Source organism: Anolis sagrei, chromosome X, assembly GCF_037176765.1.
Source record: "Anolis sagrei isolate rAnoSag1 chromosome X, rAnoSag1.mat, whole genome shotgun sequence".
In the NCBI taxonomy this organism is placed as follows: domain Eukaryota; kingdom Metazoa; phylum Chordata; class Lepidosauria; order Squamata; family Dactyloidae; genus Anolis; species Anolis sagrei.
In genome coordinates, this window is record NC_090034.1 from 94,515,317 (window position 1) to 94,539,008 (window position 23,692).

Sequence of the window (23,692 nt, forward strand, 5' to 3'; positions counted from 1 at the left end):
GAATTTAGTGCCCTCATGTATTGACAGAGTGCAAAGAAGGAAAGGACCAAATGCCAATGACAGAACACAGAGTTTTACAACATATTGGTTGGGAATGAGCACTGTATGAATTCAAAAGAGCCATCTTTTCCAGCTTGAGAGATTTGTTCTATTTTAGAGAAGTTTGAAGGAAGGACATTCCACTGATGGGTAGTACCAGAGGCAAACGGGTGGGACTAAAAACACTGTATTTTGACTGTAAAAGCAGTCAGTAGATCATTGGAAAGGTATTTTGATTTTGTAAACGAGGGGAAAAACAGAGTAAATGCTTTGGAATCCCATAATAATGGCAAAAATGAGAGTGCTACAAATCATACAACTACACGTCTATAAACATACTAGCTGTACCTGCCAACCTTCCCTCCCTTTTTCTCTTCTTTCTTTCTCTTCTTCCTTCCTTCCTTCCCTCCCTCCCTCTTTCATTCCCTCCCTCCCTCCCTCTCTCTCTCTGTCTCTCTCTCTCTCTTTCTTTCTTTCTTTCTCTCCTTCCTTCGTTCTCTTCTTCTTCCCTTCCTTCCCCCCACATCTTCTTTCCCTTCCTCTTTCTGTCCTTTCTTCCTTCTCTACCAATTCTTGGACTGCAACTCCCAGCAATCCTCCTGATCAATCTACTTACCTATCTGTCTCTATCTATCTGGAGGATTGCTGGGAGTTGCAGTCCAGGAATAGGAAATTGGAAATATGCAGGGATTGGGATACTCTCAAAGAAATCCAAGGAGAAGAAAGCTTGCAGCTTGGAAGCAGTGCATTTGGATCATCCTCTCCTAAAGGTCCTGGACTAGGGGATGCTGGGAGCTGTGTTTTGTTTGCCAGGGGGAGTTGTTTTTGCGCATGCACAGTAGCATCTTTTTGCTCTTTTGGCTTTTAAGTCTCCGCTGTGTTTTTCAGTGTTTTATGAGTGATGGTCACTTGTTGGCCTGATAGGTGTATTGTGTCCAAATTTGGTGTCAATTCGTCCAGTCGTTTTTGAGTTACGTTAATCCCACAAACATTACATTTTTATTTATATAAATTGCGTATACAAAATACAAGAATAAAAAGGGAGATAAATATTTCGCAAGTGTGAATAGCTAAGCCATAGTATTTTGAACAGGAACTATTAGAATACGTACATAAAGAAAAAGCCAAAATGTAAATCATACAGAGATGGTAAGAAGTCACCAAGTGCAAAAAGCTGGAACAGCTTGTTCTCTTTCACCAGTCTTCTTGAGGATGAACATGATATCTTAACTTGAATCTCACCAACTACAAAAGAAAAAAAAAGAAAAAAAAAGAAAAGGAACCCTAGAAGTCCAACTGTGTCCATTTAGTTTACATTTAGTATATAAATAGTGTCTAATATTTAACCCAAATCTAATTGAGTTACTAAATGGTAGTATCACTGTGCAGCTGCAAACTCGCCAGGCCTTCAAGAAGTCACAAGACTTCAGTGTAGCAGGCTGCACTCTGGTACCACAAGATGCAGAGCTAACCTTAAGAAAGGGGGGCTACAAAGTGGAGTCCATGACATGCGAGTGTGGACAAGAGCAAACCACAGACCACCTACTACTATGCAACCTGAGCCCTGCCACATGCACAATGGAGGACCTTCTTATAGCAACGTCAGGGGCACTTCAAGTGGCCAGCTTCTGGTCAAAGGACGTTTAGCATAAAGCCAAGTTTTTAAAATTTTGTTTGTGTTTTAAAATGTACTTTAACTGTACCATCAACTTGCTTTTGACACCATAAATAAATAGTATAGCATTATGTAAAGCCAATATGGGCATCTGAAGACTCTAGAGCAGGGGTCCTCAAACTAAGGCCCGAGGGCCGGATACGGCCCTCCAAGGTCATTTACCCGGCACTCACTGAGGGTCAACCTAAGTCTGAAATGACTTGAAAGCACACCACAACAACAACAATCCTATCTCATCAGCCAAAAGCATGCCCACATTTTCAATTGAAATACTAATAAGTTTATGTTTGTTAAAATTGTTCTTCATTTTAATTATTGTATTGTTTTAAAGTGTTTGGGAGGTTTTTTTTGTTTTGTTTTTTTTGCACTACAAATAAAATATTTATTTTGTTGTATTTGTATCTTTGGTGTGGCCTCACGTTAGCCACCCCAAGTCCTCTTTGGGGAGATGGCGGGGTATAAATAAAGTTTATTATTATTATTATTATTATTAGGTTCTTGTGGATTTTTTCGGGCTATAGAGCCATGTTCTAGAGGCATTTCTCCTGACGTTTCGCCTGCATCTATGGCAAGCATCCTCAGAGGTAGTGAGGATGCTTGCCATAGATGCAGGCGAAACGTCAGGAGAAATGCCTCTAGAACATGGCTCTATAGCCCGAAAAAACCCACAAGAACCTAGTGATTCCAGCCATGAAAGCCTTCGACAATACATTATTATTATTATTATTATTATTATTATTATTTTTCTGGACGCCTTTACATTCAGGAGTGGGATAAACAGAACCACAAGTTGTCGAAGGTTTTCATAGCTGGAATCAATGAGTTGCTGTGAGTTTTCCAGGCTGTATGGCCATATTTCACCCACATCTATGGCAGGCATCTTCAGAGGTGAGGTCTGTTGGAAATTAGGCAAGTGAGGTTTATATTACTGTGAAATGTCCAGGGTGGAAGAAAGAACTCTTGTCTGCTTGAGGCAAGTGTGAATGTTGCAATTGGCCATACTTGCCTGAATCAGACAAGAGTTTTTTCTCCCACCCTGGACATTATTCCACACAGATATATAAACCTCACTTGCCTAGTTTCCAACTGACCTCACAACCTCTGAGGATGCCTGCCATAGATGTAGGTGAAAAGTCTGGAGAGAATGCTTCTGGAACATGGCCATACAGCCCAAAAAACTCACGGAAACCCAGAACCATGAGTGTTTTGCCACTTCTTATTGTTTTATTTATATGGTTCAAGAGCCCCAAATAAGTGACCCAGTAGAACATACCTGAATTGCAGCCCTTGGGTGGATGGATTCAAATGAAGATTTTGACAAGGAGTAGTGCAGCAAGTATCGAGAAAAAAACTCCATATGAATCTGAAATGTTCCTGGCTGTTTTGGAGACATGATTGCCAGGGGCCGGAGTGCAATTGAGTGACATAATTAAACTGAACCCTGTAACAGTATCTGAATGGTCAATCAATCTGTCACACTCAGCACTGTTTGTACAGCCCTTCATGGTCAATGGAAAGTTTGTTTCTCCTGTAAAGAGACATATCATAGAAAAGAATAGACATATAAATGTAATCATATTGAAAACATAAGGAGAATTGTGCTGCATTTCTGCAAATAACTCTTGCTCTGCTTTTTCTACCTAGGGGCACTATTTATTTATTTATTTACCATATTTATACACTGCCTTTCTCACCCTGCAGGCATCTCAAAGCAGCTTTTTTTTTTTTTGGTGTCAGGAGCAACTTGAGAAACTGCAAGTCATTTCTGGTTTGAGAGAATCGGCTGTCTGCAAGGACATTGCCCAGGGGACACCTGGATGTTTTACCATCCTATGGGAGGCTTCTCTAATATCTCTGCATGAGAAGCTGGAGTGGACAGATGGAAGCTCACCCCATTTCCCAGATTTGAATTGCTGACCTTTCATTCAGGAGTCCTGATGTCACAAGGGTTTAACCCATTGTGCCACCGGGGGCTTACATGTGTAGGCAGCAATTCGATGCCATGCAAACATACATAATTAAAAAAACATATACATTAAAAATCATTCAAACATATCAAAACCTTAAAATCACTTATTTAACATCATGTAATCCAGTATCATAATCTGCAGCCATTCCAAATTGTCATTGCAGTGTTCCATATTATCTTATTTCACTGATAGATTACTAATCAAATGCTTGGTTCCCCATCCCTGTCTTTAGCCCTTTCCTGAAGGTCAGGAGAGAGGAGGCTGATCTAATTTCACTAGGGAGGGAGTTCCAAAGCCAAGGGGCCACTACTGAGAAGATCCTGTCTCTCGTCCCCACCAATTGCATCTGCAAAGGAAGTGGGACCAAGAGCAGGGCCTCCCCAGAAGATCATAATCTCCTAGCTGGCTCATAGAGGGATATATGTTCAGAGAGGTAAACGAAGCACTGCTCTTGTAGGATCTGACCAGGGCAGCTGATACCCAGTTGGCTTGGAAATATTTCATTCATAGGGTTGTAATAAGTCAACGTTGACTTGATGGCAGTTAACAACAGGAATATCAGTATAAGATGCAAAGTACAAAAATGACATATAGAGGTTGAAATCCTGTTGGTTAGCTCAAATTCGAATAGATCCAATGTATTGTCGAAAGCTTTCACGGCCGGAATCACTGGGTTGTTGTAAGTTTTTCGAGTTGTATGGCCATGTTCTAGAAGTATTCTCTCCTGATGTTTTGCCTGCATCTGTGGCAAGCATCCTCAGAGGTTGTCTTTACATCGCTGAGCCTGGAACCCCAGGTCTCGGCGGTGGTCGGGAGAGCTTTTGCACAATTAAAACTTGTGTGCCAGTTGCGCCCGTACCTTGGGAAGTCTGATCTGGCCACGCACTCTACGTGGGGTTGCCTTTGAAGACTGTTCGGAAACTTCAATTAGTCCAGTGGGTGGCAGCTAGATTACTCACCAGAGCATCATACAGGGAGCATACCACCCCTCTGTTATGTCAGCACCACTGGATGCCGATCCAATTCCAAGCACAATTCAAAGTGCTTCTCGGTGGTGGCCCCTCACCTGTGGAACTCACTCCCCGGGGAAATTAGGTCATCGACATCCCTCCTCTCCTTTAGAAGGAAATTAAAAACATGGATTTGGGACCAGGCTTTCGGGTAATCTGGCGGATAGATAAGGGACAAGCGATGACTAGAATTGATGGATTGGACAATGTGGAATTTGAATTTATGGACTCTGAGCTGGTAAACGTTGAGCACTAGATTGTTTTTAGGGATTGTGATGTATAATTGATTTAATTGTTTTAATTACTATTTATATGTTTTTATTTTTTACCTTGTTGTGCCGGCATCGATTTGTGCCTTTTTGTAAGCCGCCCTGAGTCCCCTCTCGGGGGTTGAGAAGGGCGGGGTAAAAGTGCGAGAAATAAATAAATAAATAAATAAATAAATAGAACATGGCCATACAACTTGAAAAACCTACAACAACCTAGAATAGATCCATTGAATCAATTGCTGAACAGTGAGTCAGCACACAAGTAAATCCAGATAATTCAGTCGATTTATTCTAGTAGGGACTAACAATTGGATTTAGGCCACTGCTCAATAATAGTGCTTGCACCTTTTTGTTGAAACTTAACGATTGTTATAGCCTTTTTTTCACTCAATTGCAGCCAGCACATGGTTTTGCAAGAATTTTACATAAACTTGGGTGAACTGCCTGGTAGTCGACAGATTCTGATCATGCATGCCAGAATCTTATTGCATGAAGTTTGTATTATAAAGGACTTAATTCAACCTACCATCATTCCCAGTTGTGAACCTTAAAGGGTTATATTTCCCCTTTTCAGTTCTCCACCCCTTCAGTTTAGCTTTTGAAGTGTCAACATCACAGATGGAACTATAGCCACATAGGTAGGTTGGATGTCAGATAATTTTGATTCTATAGATGTCCATGAGTTTAGTTACCATGGGTGCTTGTCCCAGACACAGTAAAGCATTTATTTTGCTCTCCGGTACAATGGACCTGTTCCTCCACTCTGCATTCAAATCTGTTCCACTGCAAACAGCCTGGGCATACCAGCCCATTGGGGGTTTTATCCATGGGTGTCACTATGTAGATTTGAGATAGAAGAAGAAGTGTATTGCCAAGAACATTAAAAAAAATCAAATATTTCTCATGTTGGTCTTGTTTGAACAGGTGGCCACTTCGTGCAATGGTGAGAAGGAGAAGTGGGTTACTCCAACTTCTATGGGACAGTGAAACTGCCTTAAAATTTATTAGAACTGTCCAGGGGCTCTTCTTAGCACTCAAATCGAGAGTTCTTAACTCTAACCTTACAATATTCACTCCCCAGTATTCCCGTGATCCCAAGCCCTGGTTTTCTTCCCACTTGCCTACTGGCCAAAACGCTATTGCATAACATAGGAGATAAACACATCTCGCTGCTATCTCGTACCATTCCAGAGATGTGGAATAGGGGTAACTTACAGTTATGGTGATGAGTGGATTTTCACTATTGCAATGTTGTCACCAGAGGCGGCCCTAGGTAATTTTCAACGGTAAGCAAACAGTATTTGGCGCCCCCCCCCCCAACCAATCATTGATATATATTTTCTGTTCGTCGTGGGAGTTCTGTGTGCCATATTTGGTTCAATTCCATCATTGGTGGAGTTCAGAATGCTCTTTGATTGTAGGTGAACTATACATCCCAGTAACTATACTTGCCGCACTTGCTCCCTTGCCTGGCCCACTTTGGGTCCAGAGGCGTGCCTGAAGACCCCGGCGTGTGCACCAAAAGTCACCTCTTCTCCTGACTTTCTCCTCAGCCATTGGGACCAAGAGAGAGAGAGAGAGAGAGAGGTGGAGATGCCCACCTTTCCTGAAGGTAAGCGCAAAAACGAAGGAGGAAGCAGAGGTGGGAGATACCTCCAGTCGGAGGGGCTCTCTCTCTCTCTTGGTCCCAATGGCTGAAAAGAAAGTCAGGAGAAGAGGCGACTTTTGGTGTGCACGCTGGGATCTTCAGACACGCCTCTGGACCTGAAGCGGGCCAGGCGCGGTGGCTCCACCCCTTGGCCCACCCGTGGATTGGGGAGAGGAGAGGAGGCAGGTGGAGCGCCGGGGGATCGGGAAAGGGAGCCGGTCATGGGGAAGGTATCGACCACAGAGAACAATTGAGCGCCGGCTCTGCTCGTGCACCCGGTGGCCGTGTGGAGCAGGAACGAGAGGGGCTAGGTGAGGCTCAAGGGCTCAGCCCCTTTGGGAAGAGGATCGCCCGGCAGTGAGGCAAGAAAGCCAAGGCTCCCCCCAGACTACTAGGGCTGTTGTGAGCTGAGGGGGCGCTCCTCAAGTGGCGGTTGAGGGGCATTTACAGAGGCGCCTCTGCGCCCCTGGCAAAAAAAGTGTTCTGCGACCGCTTACTTCGCGTAATGGACGAGCCGCCCCTGGTTGTCACTGTGAGTGAGGTAACTCCATGCTCCTATTACACTGCAGTGCTTTCCATCCTTGCTTTTTATTGGGTACTAGCTGTACCCGCCACGTGTTACTGTGGTCAACCTTCCCTCCCTTTTTCTCTGCTTTCTTTCTCTCCTTCCTTGCCTCCCTCTTTCCGTCCTTCCTCCCTTTTTTCTTTCTTTCTCTCAATTTTTCCTTCTCTTCTTCTTCCCTTCCACCCCCCCCACCTTTTCTTTCCCTTCCTTTTTCTGTCCTTTCTTCCTTCTCTACCTATTCTTGGACTGCAGTTCTCCTGATCAATCCACCTACCTACATGCTTATCTCTATTTACTCTATCTATCTGGAGGATTGCTGATAGTTGCAGTCTGGGAATAGGAAATTGGAGATATACAGGGATTGGGATGTTCTCAAAGAAATCCAAGGAGAAGAAAGCTTGCAGCTTGGAAGCAGTGCATTTGGATCATCCTCTTCTCCAAAAGGGCCCTGTCTAGTGGATGCTGGGAGCTGCAATCCGGAAGATTGACAATTGGGAAATAGAGGGATATGCTATTGTGTGTTTTGTTTGCCAGGGGTAGTCATGCGCTATAGCATCTTTTTTTTTTTTTTGCTTTCTAAGTCCCTTCCACTGTGTTTCTCAGTGCTTTTATGAGTGATGGTTACTTATTGGCCTGATAGGTGTGGTTGTTGTTGTTCATTCCTTCAGTCATTTCCAACTCTACATGACCTCATGGACCAGCCCATGCCAGAGCTCCCTGTCGGCTGTCACCACCCTCAGCTCCTTCAAGGTCAATCCAGTCACTTCAAGGATGCCATCCATCCATCTTGACCTTGGTCGGCCACTCTTCCGTTTTCCTTCCTTTTTCCCGAGCATCATTGTCTTCTCCAAGCTTTTCTTTCTTTGCATGATGTGGCCAAAGTACTTCATCTTTGCCTTTACTATCTTGCCCTCCAATGAGCCGTCAGGCTTTATTTCCCGAAGTATGGACTGGTTGGATCTTCTGTGGTCCAAGGCACTCTCAGAACTTTCCTCCAACACCACAGTTCAAAAGCACCTATCTTCCTTCACTCAGCCTTCCCTATGGTCCAGCTCTCACATCTGTAGGTGACTATGGGGAATACCATTGCTGTAACTATGTGGATCTACGTTGCCAGTGTGATGTCTCTACTCTTCAATATTTTATCGAGATTGGACATTTCTTTCCTCCCAAGAAGTAAGCGTCTCCTGATTTCCTGGCTGCAGTAATCTTTGCACCTAGAAATACAAAGTCTGTCACTGCCTCCACGTTTTCTCCCTCTATTTCCCAGTTGTCAATCATTCTTGTTGCCATAATCTTGGGGGTTTTTTTTGTTTAGCTGCAACCCAGCTTTTGCGTTTTCTTCTTTCACCTTGATTAGAAGGCTCTTCAGCTCCTCCTCACTTCCAGCCATCAAAGTGATGTCATCTGCATATCTAAGGCTGTTAATGTTTCTTCCAGCAATTTTTACCCCAGCCTTGCATTCATCAAGCCCCGCACATCACATGATGTGTTCTGCATACAAGTTGTATAAGTTGGGTGAGCGTATACAACCCTGCCATACGCCTTTCCCAATCTAGAACCGGTCTGTTGTTCCATGGTCAGTTCTTACTATTGCTACTTGGTCCTTATACAGATTTCTCAGGAGACAGACAAGGTGATTTGGTATGCCTATTCCACCAAGAACTTGCCACAATTTATTATGATCCACACAGTCAAAGGTTTTAGAATAGTCAGTAAAACAGAAATAGATGTTTTTCTGAAACTCCCTGCCTTTCTCCATTATCCAGCGGATATTGGCAATTTGGTCTCTCGTTCCTCTGTCTTTTCGAAACTCAGCTTGTACATCTGGCAACTCTCGCTCCATGTCTTACTGGAGTCTTCCTTGCAGGATCTTGAGCATTACCTTACTGGCATGAGAAATAAGGGCCACTGTGCAGGAGTTTGAGCAGTCTTTGGCATTTCCCTTTTTTGGTATGGGGATATAAATTGATTTTTTTCAGTCTGATGGCCATTCTTGTGTTTTCCATAGTTGCTGGCATATGGCATGTAACATCTTGACAGAATCACCTTTCAAGATTTTAAACAGTTTAGCTGGGATCCTGTGGTCTCCTGTTGCCTTGTTGTTAGCAATGCTTCTTAAGGCCCATTCAACCTCACTCCTCAGGATGTCTGGTTCTAATTCACTCACTGCACCGTCAAAACTATCCTCAATATTATTATCCTTCCTATACAGATCTTCTGTATAGTCTTGCCACTGATAGGTGTATTGTGTCCAAATTTGGTGTCAATTCATCCAGTGGTTTTGGAGTTATGTTAATCCCACAAACGAACATTACATTTTTATTTATATAAATATAAAAGAAAACTAGGCCCCTTTCTACACTGCCATATAAAATCCAGATTATCTGTTTTGGACTAGATTATATGGCAGTGTAGACTAATATAATCCAGTTTAAAGCAGATAATCTGGATTTTATATGGTAGATAATCTGGATTTTACAGAGATTTACAGAGATTGCACATGTGTATGCTGCCACTTGAATTCAGTAAAAGGCAAAGTAGGAAATAAATGCAGCTATACTGATGTCTACACTTTTTGGTCAAAAAAAATGACCGCAAATCTTGGGTCAATTTATCCGCTGCTCAATGTCATTGTCACACCTTAAATCTCACCAAAAAAGGAACCATCCCATTCTCTAAGTATAGTGGCAAAAGGAAGGGCTTACTCTGTTCTGTGACAATAAAAGAAGTATTGAACCTCTCTACTTTTAAAATTCCTGTGCAAGAAAATGGTAGCGGAAGCAGAAGCTCTTTGGTGCTTCCCCTCATAGAGGTGCTTCTTTTAGAGCAGAGGTGCTTCTTTTAGGTTCTTTGGGGTGTGCTAAGTTCTCACCTTTTACTTTACTCAGAGATGTTGATGAAAAAAGAAACTATACTCTTCTCTGAGTAGAGTGGTAAAAGGTCTTTTTGGATGCTCAAGTTAGAAAATAGTGGTTGCGGCCCCAGAAAATGCCTCGACTTATACATGAGGTTGAGTCATGTATAAATATAATTACCACAAGTAATTAGAAGTATAATTACCACAAGTATATGTGGTAATTAAGAAATAAGTGAAGGAAAGGGTAACAAACAGTGACATACAAGTGGGCGTGAACCTTTTGCATTCATTTTCCATACAGCAAGAAACTTGGTTCGAGGCTATTCCTGCTTGGCCCATATTGATAACCGTTTTGCTGTCACAGAGATGAGATTTCATGCACATCTTCATGATTCCCTTCACTGGAACTCCTGTAGGCATCAGAAAAGCAACACATTATGTGAAAGAAAGTGATAGTACTAGCTATTATTCATGGCATCTTAAAGACACATCATATGGATGTCTGTGGAGTTGGATTGTCAGGTCATAAAACCCAGCTTCATCTATATACTCACTCTGGTGACAGTTGCTGTCTGTTCCTGTTGATGGAACATTTGACCTGCTCCTGAACTATTCAAGTGAATATATGGCTTGTCATGACTAAGGGTGCTTCCAGACAGCACCAAAATCTGTACCAAAGCGGGTTTAAGAAATCCCGCTTTGGTGTGAATTCTCATCCCCACTCCCCCCCCCCCCCCAAATGTAGGCTTTCCCAGGAAGGTGGCTACATGCTATTCCAATTACAATCAGGATGGCATGTAGCCACCCCAACCTCCCCTTGCAACATTACCCCTAAAAATAAAATAAAACTTACCTGGCTACCATAATGTTCCTCCTCGTGCCCTCCTCATGCCCAGCAAGGTAAATTTTATTTTATTTTTAGGGATAATTTTGGGGCTTGGGGAGAAAGGTGGGTGCCAACTTGCACCTTTGGGCTCCAGGAGATGGCAATGGGGTGTGAGATGGCAATGGGGACACCACCAGGAGGAGTTGTTTGGATGCCTCCAGTAAAACTGCACCAGGTCCCGATTTTGGGGCCAGTCTGGATGGGGTCTGGCATGTCAGTGAGGCAATGATTCCATTCCAGGTTTGAATCCAAACGTTAAAGGATTTATCCAAGGTGTTGAATATATTTTGGCTCTTTCTCAAAGAAGATGTACTATCCCTTTGCAGTGTAAACAACTATCAGGTGATTTGACACTTTAACTACCTTGAGTCAATGTTATGGAATCTGTGGAGTTGTAGTTTGATGAGGCACTGCTATTCTTTGGCACAGAAAGCTAAAGCTCTTGTAAAACTACAACTTCCAAGATTTCATAGTATTGAGTCATAGCAGTTAAAGTGGTGTCAAGCTGCATTCTATATGCTAGTGTTAAGGATTCTGTTTTACACCAATGCAAAGGAACAGATCTGAAAATCTCTCAGGACCATTTCCCTTGTATTTCTCAGGATACCAGTAAGATCATCTCATCCAGATTGTGCATAGGACTTTGGAGCTGATTGGCTGCAGTTAATAAGTGACCATTTGGATCAGAGTACAGGGCTAGATTCAGTGCCATCCAGCTGCTGTTGTGGAGTGAAAATGTCGGGGGACAAGATTCCCAATAATTCCTAGCACAAAATCTGAGGAAAGGATTCTGGATGTCAATCCAGGTGAAGGCATAGCTTGGCAACAATCAATCTAAGACCTTAATGTACCTCATAAGCAGGTCAGTCCTGACTGATGGCAGTGAGCACTTACCTAAGTCAGCCTCTGTCAAAAGAGTGCCACATCTGTCAAAAGCGGGAGGACAAGTTTCCATGCGTCCCACACAACTGTGGGACGCATGAGCCTGACAAATCTCACACTCCAGGGAAGCCCCTAAAAACAGAAGAGAGAAATCAAGATGGAGCAGATTCATGCCCTTTATTTTTTTTTCTTTACTTCATTTAGTTATTTGAAAGAGTTATACACAAGATTCTGTGCAGGGTTTCATATCAAGGTGGTTGAGAGAAACTGAAAAGGAAGATCTTATATAATAAACAACATACGGTAATTTAAACAGTTAAGTGCAATTTAATATTCATAAGTTTAAGTCTTTTGAAAAAGTGCTGGAAATGTTCCCTCAGAGAACTAGGATAGGAAAATTGGAGTTGGCTACTCTCCGTGTTTTTTCTCATGTTAGTGCTATGGGCTTTCAGGTTGAGTCTGAGCTATGGTGATCCTATTGAGACAAGTTCTAGCAGTCTGACCGAGAGACCTTCCTCCTCTTCTGTAACTAAAGAGGAGCCTTCCTCTTCACTATCATACATGAGGTTTTTCTGGCAATTTTTTGGCAAGATTTATTCAGAGAAGGTTGACCATTGCTTTCCTCTCAGTCTGAGAGAGTGACTTGCCCAGTAGTTTTCTCTAGCAGGTTTCCTGAATACTTAGGGTACACTCACCCTGTAGATTCTGATTTGACCTTTTGTTACACTCCAGGCCTAGAGCCACCCATGATCACAGCACCATACAAGAGACCAGAGTATAAGCAAACAGCTTATTGTAAGAAACACATAAAATATATTATTAAAAGCAGGAAATAATAAAGGAGAGAGATAATCCAAAAAAGGTTTAGCAACAGGTGATAGCCACACAGGAATCCAAATATCTCATAAAAATCCAAGGGTAACACAGTCCAGGAATAGCCAAAACTCACAAGTACATCAGAAATCCATAAACAAAAGGTATGCTTAGAAAACTTGAGCAAGTATCATAAAACAAGAATATAGAAAACTTCCAGGATACTTGAATCCAAAACCAAGACTTGACACAAGAACTCAGGCCTAGCTTCTCCCTCGAAAGTCAATGTTGCCTGAACTCACTATAAGGTAAACAACTGGCTGTGTTAATAAGCATTCATGAAATCATGTTCTTTCCCAAGAATTTTCTCTACCTTTTTCCGCATACTTTCTTGGACCTACGGACCCAATTATCTGCTCTGCACTGTAAACTAAGACTTTTGTTTATCTCTGTAACACTAGATGCTTTCCCTTGAGAGTTTTCCATTTCACTTAATTCTTCTTTGCTCCATCCCTTATGTGATGATGTTGTTTCTGGTTCCTGTGATTGACCTTGGAGCTTGGCACAGTCTGAGCCAGTTTCATTTCCTTGGCCTGAATCTTCAACACTTTGAACCTGGCCTGAATCTGTATCACTTTGAACCCCAGGAAAACCCACAATCCCTTCTGAATAATCAGTGAATCCATCATCAGCCCCCGGCTGAGGTTGAGCTACAACACCTTTGCTGACTGCAGCCCAGATCCTCAAATACAGAGTATATAGCTCAAGGAGGAAGACATATAGATCTAAGGAAATGAAGGTCTGTGACATATAATAGTAATGCAAAGCATGTTTGCACGCTGATAGTCATTGGAAGTTAAGAGCCCTATAGCACCAACAATCATTGATTGTGGGCATATGTGGTGGTCTTGCAAGAAGGCAAACAAAATGTGGATTGAGAGCCATAAAACTATAGAAAAAGTATTAAAACTAAATATACCCACAAATTCAGAAACATTCTTAGTAGGAATAACAGATAGATTGCTTTTGAAGTGATGTGACAGACTTTTCATTCTAATGACAACTGCAGCAAGTTTTGCATATGCGTGGGTGGAAACTAGAAGAAATACCAAAAATGGAGGAATGGATGGCAAAAGTAGCTGAAATAGCAGTAATAGAAATTTTGACAAGATATCTTCAGATAAAAGACCCTTCAATATTCAAGAAAGATTGGGAACCCTTCAAACATGGAAGAAAAAAATCAACATTGGGATGTCATGTTAAAATTTTGATCTGTTACATATTTTATTCAATGAACTAGATAATACGGATACAACAAAATTCTTAAGTATATGAAAGAAGGATATGTGAAATGATTTGACCTCTGAGAGTTTTGAGAATTAGAAGAATTTGATTAACTAAAGATAAATATGATATAATCTTATATAGAGATGAAGAATTGTATTATTTATTTATTTCATGTCAAAAGCATTGCATAAAATAGTTTATCTAAAACTGATAAAATAGTTTATCTAAAATTGATAACATAAAGGAATCATAAGCTGCGAGATAGTTTTAGACCAAAAACGGGCAACAGCGACTACATTGTCTGTAGCTTTAAACAATTCTTCCTCTGTGTATGAGGCAGGGCATTGTGGGCAGGCATACAGATGCGGAGTTGTTTGTTCTGCTCCACAGTTGCACAAGGTGGAGGATTCTTTTAGGTAGTGCCATTTTGCCAGGTTATCTTTTGATCTGCCCACTTCGCTTCTGAGTCTGTTCAGGGACTTCCAAGTTGCCCATTCTTGGTTTGCTCCTGGAGGAAGACCCTCGTGGAGGACCACCCAATTGGGATTTCCTGGTTTATCTGCCCAGAGGGATGTTCTTGTTGTTGCTAGAGGAACGTTAAAAAGAGTGGTGGTTTTCATGAAGCGTTTCCTTGATTTGAATCTGCTGGGAGGAGGCTGATAGCCATGCAGTGAGTGGCTTTCATAGTGTTCAACCTTTTCTCTCTCACAATTGGCAGCAACTTCCCATCGCACATCGGGGGGGGGGGGGGGGGGGGGAGGGGCAATAACAGCTAGCTTATAGAGTCTATCATCAGATGTAGGTTTAAGACATCATGTCATTGTTCTACATGTCTCATTTAGTACTATATTTACCTGCTTTGAGTGGGCGGATTTATGCCAGACGGGGCATGCATACTCAGCAGTTGAGTAAGACAAGGCCAGGGCTAATGTTCTTATTAATTTTGGGTCTGCACCCCATGCACTAATAGTAAGTTTCCACAGGATGTTTTTGCATGCAGCTACCTTGTGCTTAGTGTTCACATGGTGTTTCCTAAATGTTAGCGTTCAGTCTAAGGTGACCGAACGTTTTACAACATTATGTTACTATTGCTTTACAATATGATTTTACTATGTGTATTTATAAGTACTGAAAAGGAGGCTGTAAGCCACTTTTTTATTTCTATGCATTTTCTCATATTTTACTTGTATTCTTTCTGTTTTTCTTTCCTCTTTCATTCATTTCATTTTTATAGTTTCTCAAAATATTTTAAACACTCAATGTATTTGGAAAGTTCTCAATAAAAACGATAAAGAATTAGAAAGAAAAATTGGAAAAATTTTGTTTTACACAACAGTGGCAGCTCAAATAGTATATGCTTGATATTGGAAAACCCCAGTCACCTCCTTTAGAAGAATGGGAAAAATGTATTGTCGAAGGCTTTCATGGCCAGAATCACTGGGTTGTTGTAGGTTTTTTCGGGCTATGTGGCCATGTTCTAGAGGCATTCTCTCCTGACGTTTTGCCTGCATCTATGGCAAGCATCCTCAGAGCACTACCTCTGAGGATGCTTGCCATAGATGCAGGCGAAACGTCAGGAGAGAATGCCTCTAGAACATGGCCATATAGCCCGAAAAAACCTACAACACCACAATAGGAAAATGTATTACAGATATGCTGAAAGGACAAAATAACTGTATTATTAAGAGGAGAACTATTACATAACTTTGTTAATGAATGGCAACCAATGATTCAACATATTAATGTAAAATTAAACTAAAAATGTATATAGAGGATCTTATAAGATTGTAGACAAGGAAGAAGCAGATGTAAAGTACGAGTCTATTGTATTTTTATATGTATTATTTAGACTGTGACCCCTTAAAGGAAATATATTATCAGAGAAATGATTATGGAACATCAATAGATAGAAAGTATTGCACTGTATACAACAAACACTTGCAAATGTATGTCTACTTAAATAAAATTTTAAAAAAATACTTTAAAAAACCATCATTGATTGTGGGCAAAGGCGCCTAATTCCATTTTACAGAAAGCATGTTGGGAGCACCCCAAATCTGTTCCAATTGATGGAAACAGTCTGAGCATTAATCACTCATTTTTCTGAGTGATCCTCAGATTCCACTGACTGTAGCTTATTAATTTATCTTCTGTTTTCTTCCCTCCCTACTTACTGCTTAGATTTGGCAATATGCTGTTGACACAAGGTCACGGCTTTGTGGAAAGTTGTGTAACGTTCAAAGGACAATTGGATCATATATTGGTTGGTAAAGGTTGCAAAAGGAGCCAGTGTAGCAATAAAGCTCTGAATGATGGACAAGGACTCTGAGATCAAAACCCTACTGGACATGGAAAGTTGGAAACCCACCAGGTGACCTTTGGCGATTTATGCTCTCTCTGCTTCTGAGGAAGGCCATGATAAATCCTCTTTGAACAAATCTTGCCAAGAGAACCTCATGGCAGATTTGCCTTAGGGGAAGCCATAAGTTGGAAGGCACATAAAAGCAGCAACAGTAGCAAGAGCAATGATTCTTGCAAGAAATAGCTGTGGCCTAGTCTTGTTACAATAGGAACTATTAATGTAAAAAGATGACTTAGCCTGTGTTTCTTTAAAAAGCTTATCTAACTCTCAAGCATGCAACTTATGGTCCTCCAGATGATACTCGATGGCTACTCCCATTGTCCCTCTCAATTTTTTTTGACATGTCAGGAGCAACCTGAGAAACTGCAAGTCACTTCTGGTGTGAGAGAATTGGCCATATGCAAGGACGTTGCCCAGGGGACGCTCGGATGATTTGATGTTTTTATCATCCTTGTGGGAGGCTTCTCTCATGTCATAGAATCATAGAATCAAAGAGTTGGAAGAGACCTCATGGGCCATCCAGTCCAACCCCCTGCCAAAAAGCAGGAATATTGCATTCAAATCACCCCTGACAGGTGGCCATCCAGCCTCTGTTTAAAAGCTTCCAAAGAAGGAGTCTCCACCACACTCCGAGGCAGAGAGTTCCACTGCTGAATGGCTCTCACAGTCAGGAAGTTGTTCCTCATGTTCAGATGGAATCTCCTTTATTGTAGTTTGAAGCCATTGTTTCACGTCCTAGTCTCCAGGGAAGCAGAAAACAAGCTTGCTCCCTCCTCCCTGTGGCTTTCTTTCACATATTTATACATAGCTATCATATCTCCTCTCAGCCTTCTCTTCTTCAGGCTAAACATGCCCAGCTCCTTAAGCCGCTCCTCATAGGGCTTGTTCTCCAGACCCTTGATCATGTCCCTGCATGAGGAGCTGGAGCTGACAGAGGGAGCTCATCTGCCTCTCCCCGGATTCGAATCTGTGACCTGTCAGTTTTCAGTCCTGCCGGCACAGGGGTTTAACCCACTGCGCCACTGGGTGCTCTGTCCCTCTCAATGGGCTATGCTAAATAAGAACAGATGGCAGCTGCAATCTAATGGCCCCTCTACACAGCACCTAAAATGCAGAAATTACGAGTTAAAGAATGGGGGTGGCTACATGACACTAGCAGTAAATTTGCGCTGATTCACTGCCACAGACAAAAACATGTTTTTCTAAAATCCACTTAGATCGCAATTCCGACTGGAAAATGTGCATATTTGCATCACTGTATATTCCTGCACTCGTGAAAAATACATTATTTCCTTCCCTCCTCCCTGTAGAAATAGCTGCAGCATACTTTTAAAAGCCTGAAACAGCTGATCAGTTGATTGGGCTGTGAAACAGACGCACAGCTGGTTTAAAGAAAGCACAAACAGAGAGCAATTAGAACTCTCTTAAACTCTTTATCTTAATCTTTATAATATTAGACAGAGCTTGAATTAATAATTGGGGAAATAGGGAGATCTGGTGGAACATATGAATCTGCTTATATTTATATTAAGATACTCATATGTGCACATATACAGTCCAGCGCATAATGGAGTGATTAAAAAAACTCTTCTGACAGATGTCCCCCATCTGCCCCCCATCTTGTTCCAATACAGAAGAAGCCTGTGAGGATGGCAGGGGACCCAATCCCAGGACTGTTCTCAGGTCCGAGGAGTTTTTGTCTTCAATTTAAAACATGAGTCTTGGCACTATCTGGAAGCACCCTAAGAACAACTGGAAGCTTTGACATTTCTCACCCTTGGGGCAGTCTATTCTTTCCAGCTTTACTGTCATGTTCAGGAAACCCATGGGCAAGTCATGCTTTCTCAGAGGAAAGGAAAAACTTTCCCTAAACAAAACTTGGCAATCCTAAAACAGGGCCACTATACATAGGAGGCATACAAATACAATATAAAATATTCTATTTATTTGTTATCTTTCCATAGGACCTCATCACACTAGAGCAGTGTTTCTCAACTTTCCTAATGCCGCGACCCCTTAGTACAGGTCCTCATGTTGTGGTGATCCCCATCATAAAATTATTTTCATTGCTACTTCTGCAAATGAAAAGAGTAGTTTTGCTACTCTTATTAATTGTAATGCAAATATCTGATATGCTGGATATATTTTCATTCACTGGACCAAATTTGACACAAATACCCGATATGCCCAATTTTGAATACTGATGGAGTTGGAGGAGGTTGATGTTTTCATTTGGGAGTTGTAGTTGCTGGGATTTATAGTTCGCCGACAATCAAGGAGCATTCTGAACTCCACCAAGGATGGAATTAAACCAAACTTGGCACGCAGACCTCCCATGACCAACATAAATTATTGGAAGGGTTTGGTGGACATTGACCTTGAGTTTGGGAGTTGTAGTTCATTGACATCCAGAGAGCACCATGGACTCAAACATTGACCAAACTTGGCACTAATATTCCATATGCCCAAATATGAACACAGATGGAGTTTGGGGAAAATGGACCTTGCCCTCTGGGATTTGTGATTGCTGGGATGTATAGTTCACCTAGAGTTAAAAAGCATCCTGGACCCCACCAACAATAGAATTGGGCCAAACTTCCCTCCTTCAGAATTCTGGGGTTTGTAGTTTAAGGAGGCTGTTAAAGACTCCTCCCTAAACTACAAATCCTAGAATTCTGCAGAAGGCAGCAACTGTATTTAAACTGTATTTAAACACAGAACCCCCATGACCAACAGAAAATACTGTGTTTTCTGTTGATCTTTGGCAACCCCTCTGACACCCACTCACGACCACCTCAGGGGTCCCGACCCCAGGTTGAGAAACCCTGCACTAGAGAATGAATCCACTTTAAATACAGTTGCTGCCTCCTGCAGAATTCGAGGATTTGTAGTTTAGGGAGGAGTCTTTAACAGCCTCCTTAAACTACAAACCCCAAAATTCTGAAGGAGGCAGAAACCGGATTTAAAGTGAATTCATTTTTTAGTGTGATGAAGTAGTAAGACTGATTATGAAATGTCTGTAGTAGGTTATGAATATCTGTCCTAGGACAACAGAAAGCATAGAGCTGTTCCATCAGCAATGCCATTCAGCTTCCTTTACTGACCTGGAGCTATGAAGGTGGCGAGAATACTCATCATCATCAGGTTCTCCATGTTTTGAGGTGGCATCTAGTTCTGGGAGCTGAGCTGTACTGAAGCCACACTGTCCAGCAAAGTCTGCTTCTGTTTGAGGCAGTGTGGATGTTTGACAACATAAAACAAACCGTTCCTCAGAAGGGGTGGAACCTATTTTTTTAAAAAAATCTCCAATTCTCTCTTATGTTCAGAGCCTCAAATTTTTCTTCAGTGGTTATAGTTTTCCTAGTCCTCCACTCAATATGGACAGTGAACATAAATTTGAATTACTTCAGATATGCTGAAAATTCTAGTTAGCAATAAAACCTAGAAATGTTTTTGCATATATAGAAGTAAGGTCTAATACATTAAGATCCCTGTAACCACAGTGATCAATTCCCAGCTGGACCATAGTCAATTGAAACCACAGATTAGACCAGGGGTTCTCAACCTATGTGTCCCCAGGTGTTTTGGCCTATAACTCCGAGAAATCCCAGCCAGTTTACCAGCTCTCAGGATTTCTGAGAGTTGAAAGCCAAAACATCTGGGGACTCACATGTTGAGAACCACTGGATTAGACCAAATACCATTGAATTCCTCCCTTTCATTCACAATATACTCTAGAGCAGTGGTTCCCAGATTGATAAGAATATGCTCATTTGAGGAAAGATTTTGCACAAAATGTTCACATGGAAGCAACAGTGTTATGCAGGATATGATGTTTCTACATAGAAATAGTATTTCCAGCTGTTTGCTTTTCCTATTTTATACAAAATTAATATCTGAATTACTTGCATAGAAAACTATATTTTATGCACAGCAAACAAGAAGAAAGAATATTTCTTCACTGCCTGCCAGCTACCGGGCACAATTCAAAGTACTGGCTTTAGCCTATAAAGCCCTAAACAGTTCTGGCCCAGCTTACCTGTCTGAACTTATTTCTCCCTATGAACCATCTAGGAGCTTAAGATCGGGGGGAGGCCCTGTTCTCAGTCCCACCTTCTTCGCAGGTGCATCTGGCAAGGACAAGAGACAGGGCCTTCTCAGTGGTGGCCCCTCAGTGATGGCCCCTCAGCTGGTCTAATATCCTCCCTAGGGATATTAGACCAGCCAGCTCCCTCCCTCCTGACTTTCCAGAAAAAAGTAAAAATCTGGCTTTTCGAAAAAGCCTTTGGAAACGCAGTGCAATAGACAAACACGGAACTATGTGATACTTAATTGTGGAACAGCTCAGACAAAGTTTTTGGACAACAAGATTAACAATGAAGGCATTGGTTTTATATGTTTTTAATGGTTTTATTGTATGGATGTTACAAATTTGTTTTAAATGTTTTAATTGTATATTGTTATAGTATTGAATGGCTGCTGAGTTGTAAGCTGTCTTGAGTCACCTTCAGGTTCGAGAAAGGTGGGATAGAAATATTGTAAATAAATAAATAAACAAACAAATAACATGGAGACTTGTCAGAGCAATTATGTGCCCCGTCAACTATTTTCTTCACTGCAACCTCCATCATGTAATGTCGGCCCATTTACAGAAACAATCAATCTTGTCACATGGCTGCCAGAGTCGTTATGCATCTTTGATGGGTGTGGGGAACCCGTTGTCCCATGCCTCGCATCACCCGGCTCCAGTAAAGGGCGATCCCATGGAGAGAAGCATCATGAGAAGCCTCCTGTGTTGGCAACATGAGAAGCCTCCTGTGTTGCCTTGGTGGCGGCATGCACCAGTTCCACCTTACTTCACCCACAGAGCCCCGCCAGTGTTGCTTCTTGGAAGGTGGGTGACCTGAGCCAAACTGGCATATGCCACTGATTTTAACCTTTTGCGATGAGGTAGAATGGCTATTCCATGCAACCAGGCTTTTAGACTTTTCTTCTTCCCCCTCAGTCCCTGAAATATTGCACTGTCCATCCTTAAGAAGCCTTCTGTGAAACTCAAAGATTCATCAACATTATGATTTTGTACCAATCCTAACAGTAAACCTGAACTATGCTGGTATTCATGGATCTTACTGTTCATTTGGGAATCTGTGCTTTAACTAATTATTTGTTGCTGATTTGAAAAGAGAGTCTATTCTTTTCCATATAAGCTGAAGAAATGTGAGGCATCATAGGGTGGGAGAGGAGGTGGAGAGGGAAAGGAGGAGGGGGAATGGATTCCCATACTCTGCTGAAATACTTGTCCAATGATTGTTTCCATTCTTTCCCCTCCCCTCTTTCTCACAGACAGACCCTCCTCCTTTCCCCTCTTTCTCTTGCCTGAAATCCTTTACTATATTGAGACAGAGAAACAGTCATTGGAAAAGAACGCCGGAAAAGCCCTTACTGTGCAAACTGTAGATTTTACTCATGGAAGCTGCGTTGGAAGCTGGTTGCAAGATCAGAATAGAAAGAAGGTCTTGGGGAGAGATGCTACTTGAAAGATGCCTACTGCTTTTGCTTCTTTTCTCTGAGAGCAAGCACTTTTTTCAAAACCTAAGTTTTTGATCTGTTTCTTTGTCTCCTTCTTCTGGCACTTGGCTTTTAAGGTGGCATTTTGATCATAAAGAAGGTCGAGGGAGTAAGGAAAAGGGATGTAGCTGGAGAACAGCTCGTCTTTCCATTCTGGACTGAGCCAAAAAGGTAACCATTTCATTACTTTCATCATCCAAAGAGAAATTACTCTGGTTTTGAAATGGGATGGCTATTCAAGAAGTCATATTTTCATATAGAGTTTTGTGTGTGCATGAGTAACACAATTACAACTAGTTTCTTTACGAAGACCAACCAAAATGTCAGAAAAATTCAAGGAGTAAGCTTTTGCGTTCTCTGGAATTTTTTAATTGGGAAGAGTTGCATAAGATTGCATAAATCCCCATTTACATACATGTTATCTTTTTGAGTCAGTAATGTGTGACAATGGCTTTAGTGTGCATTCAATTACAATGTTAAGAATGGAGATGGAGATGAAAGCCCATGTCAATATTGTTCTGATAATTTCAGGTTTCATTTTGCTGGGACCAAGAAATGAGCAACTGTTTCTCTATATCTGTTCTCCACTTAACAATATCCCTATACTTTGTGTATTTCTCTGTATGATTACATCATCTGTGTATTACACTTCCTTGTCAGAAGGTGGCAAGCTGTCTCCATAATAGATTTCGTAAATGAAGGAATCATTTTAAAGCCTATATCAGAGAGGTGCCATACAGTGCCTAATAATGTCATATCAGCATCTGAAATGTAACCATATAATAAAGGTCTGTTGCACTTCTCCATCAAAACCTTAAAATATATCTCATCCTATCTCTTCCTCACTATAATTTGCATTATACAGAGGAAAAATATTGGATAGTTTATTTCCTATTATAATATTTCACAGAACTTCTAAAAAGTAGCATGTTTCTCAACCTGGGGGTCGGGATCCTTATGGGGGTCATGAGGGGGGTGTCAGAAGAGTTGCCAAAAGACCATCAGAAAACACATAATAATATTATAATAACTTTATTCTTGTACCCTGCCTCCATCTCTCTGAAGGGACTCGGGGCAGCTTACATACAACACAAAGTGCCTAAGACAATGCATAATATAAGTACTGTAACATCCCAAGAAGTGAGAGATTCTGTGTATGGGGAGAACAAACAGTGGAAGATATTGAACATTTCTTAATTGACTGCCCAACATATGCTGAACTGCGATACAGATATTTACATCCAATATTATCCAAGTGCAGATCCCCCAACAGAAATGATCTTCTGGCATTCCACTTGCAAGGACAAAAAAGATCCACCATAATCAGAGTAAGACTTTTTATTCTGAAAGCTATCAAGAAAGAGCACATTTCCTGAAAGAAGAACCAAGACAATAAGACTCTGACTGTAAATAGAAGGTCAGCTGCTGTCCTCTCCTTTTTGCTTTGTATTTTATTCGTGTTGTATTTTGAAATGGTCATATGACTAGTCCAATAAATAAATAAATGGTTCTGGCCCAACTTACCTGTCTGAAAGCATCTTCCCTTATGAACCCTCCAGGACTTTAAGATCGTCTGGGAAGGCCCTGCTCTCAATCCCGCCTTCGTCACAATATGTATGGCGGGGATGAGAAACAGGGCCTTCTCAGTGGCAACCCCTTGACTATGAACGCCCTCCCTAGGGATATTAGATTGGTTCCTTCCCTCTTAACATTCTGAAAGAAAGCCAAAACTTGGCTTTTTGAGCAGGCATTTACAGATGAAATATGACAGACATAGAGAAAAAGAAATGGAACGACTGGACGACGCTATTGGATAATGCTTTTAACTAGGAGATTCAAAGTGATACAAGTTTTTACT

The 23,692-nt window shown here is 41.5% G+C and overlaps 1 protein-coding gene and 1 long non-coding RNA gene across 2 annotated transcripts; one reads left to right on the plus strand and one right to left on the minus strand.

The window, feature by feature from the left end:
- Positions 1 to 494: 494 nt before the first annotated feature.
- Positions 495 to 19,509, minus strand: LOC132780176 (phospholipase A2 inhibitor gamma subunit B-like). Its single transcript, XM_060783740.2, has 6 exons — positions 19,371 to 19,509; positions 11,817 to 11,936; positions 10,300 to 10,446; positions 5,656 to 5,799; positions 2,988 to 3,242; positions 495 to 1,284 (listed from the first exon to the last, which is right to left on the minus strand). Exons 1-5 carry the CDS (start codon positions 19,432 to 19,434, stop codon positions 3,016 to 3,018), a joined length of 702 nt encoding a protein of 233 aa, XP_060639723.2. The 5' UTR covers positions 19,435 to 19,509; the 3' UTR covers positions 495 to 1,284; positions 2,988 to 3,015.
- Positions 19,510 to 21,604: 2,095 nt separating this feature from the next.
- Positions 21,605 to 23,353, plus strand: LOC132780174 (uncharacterized). The gene is made up of 2 exons (XR_009631885.2): positions 21,605 to 22,005; positions 23,108 to 23,353. It is a non-coding gene; the product is annotated as an uncharacterized lncRNA (long non-coding RNA).
- Positions 23,354 to 23,692: the final 339 nt, after the last annotated feature.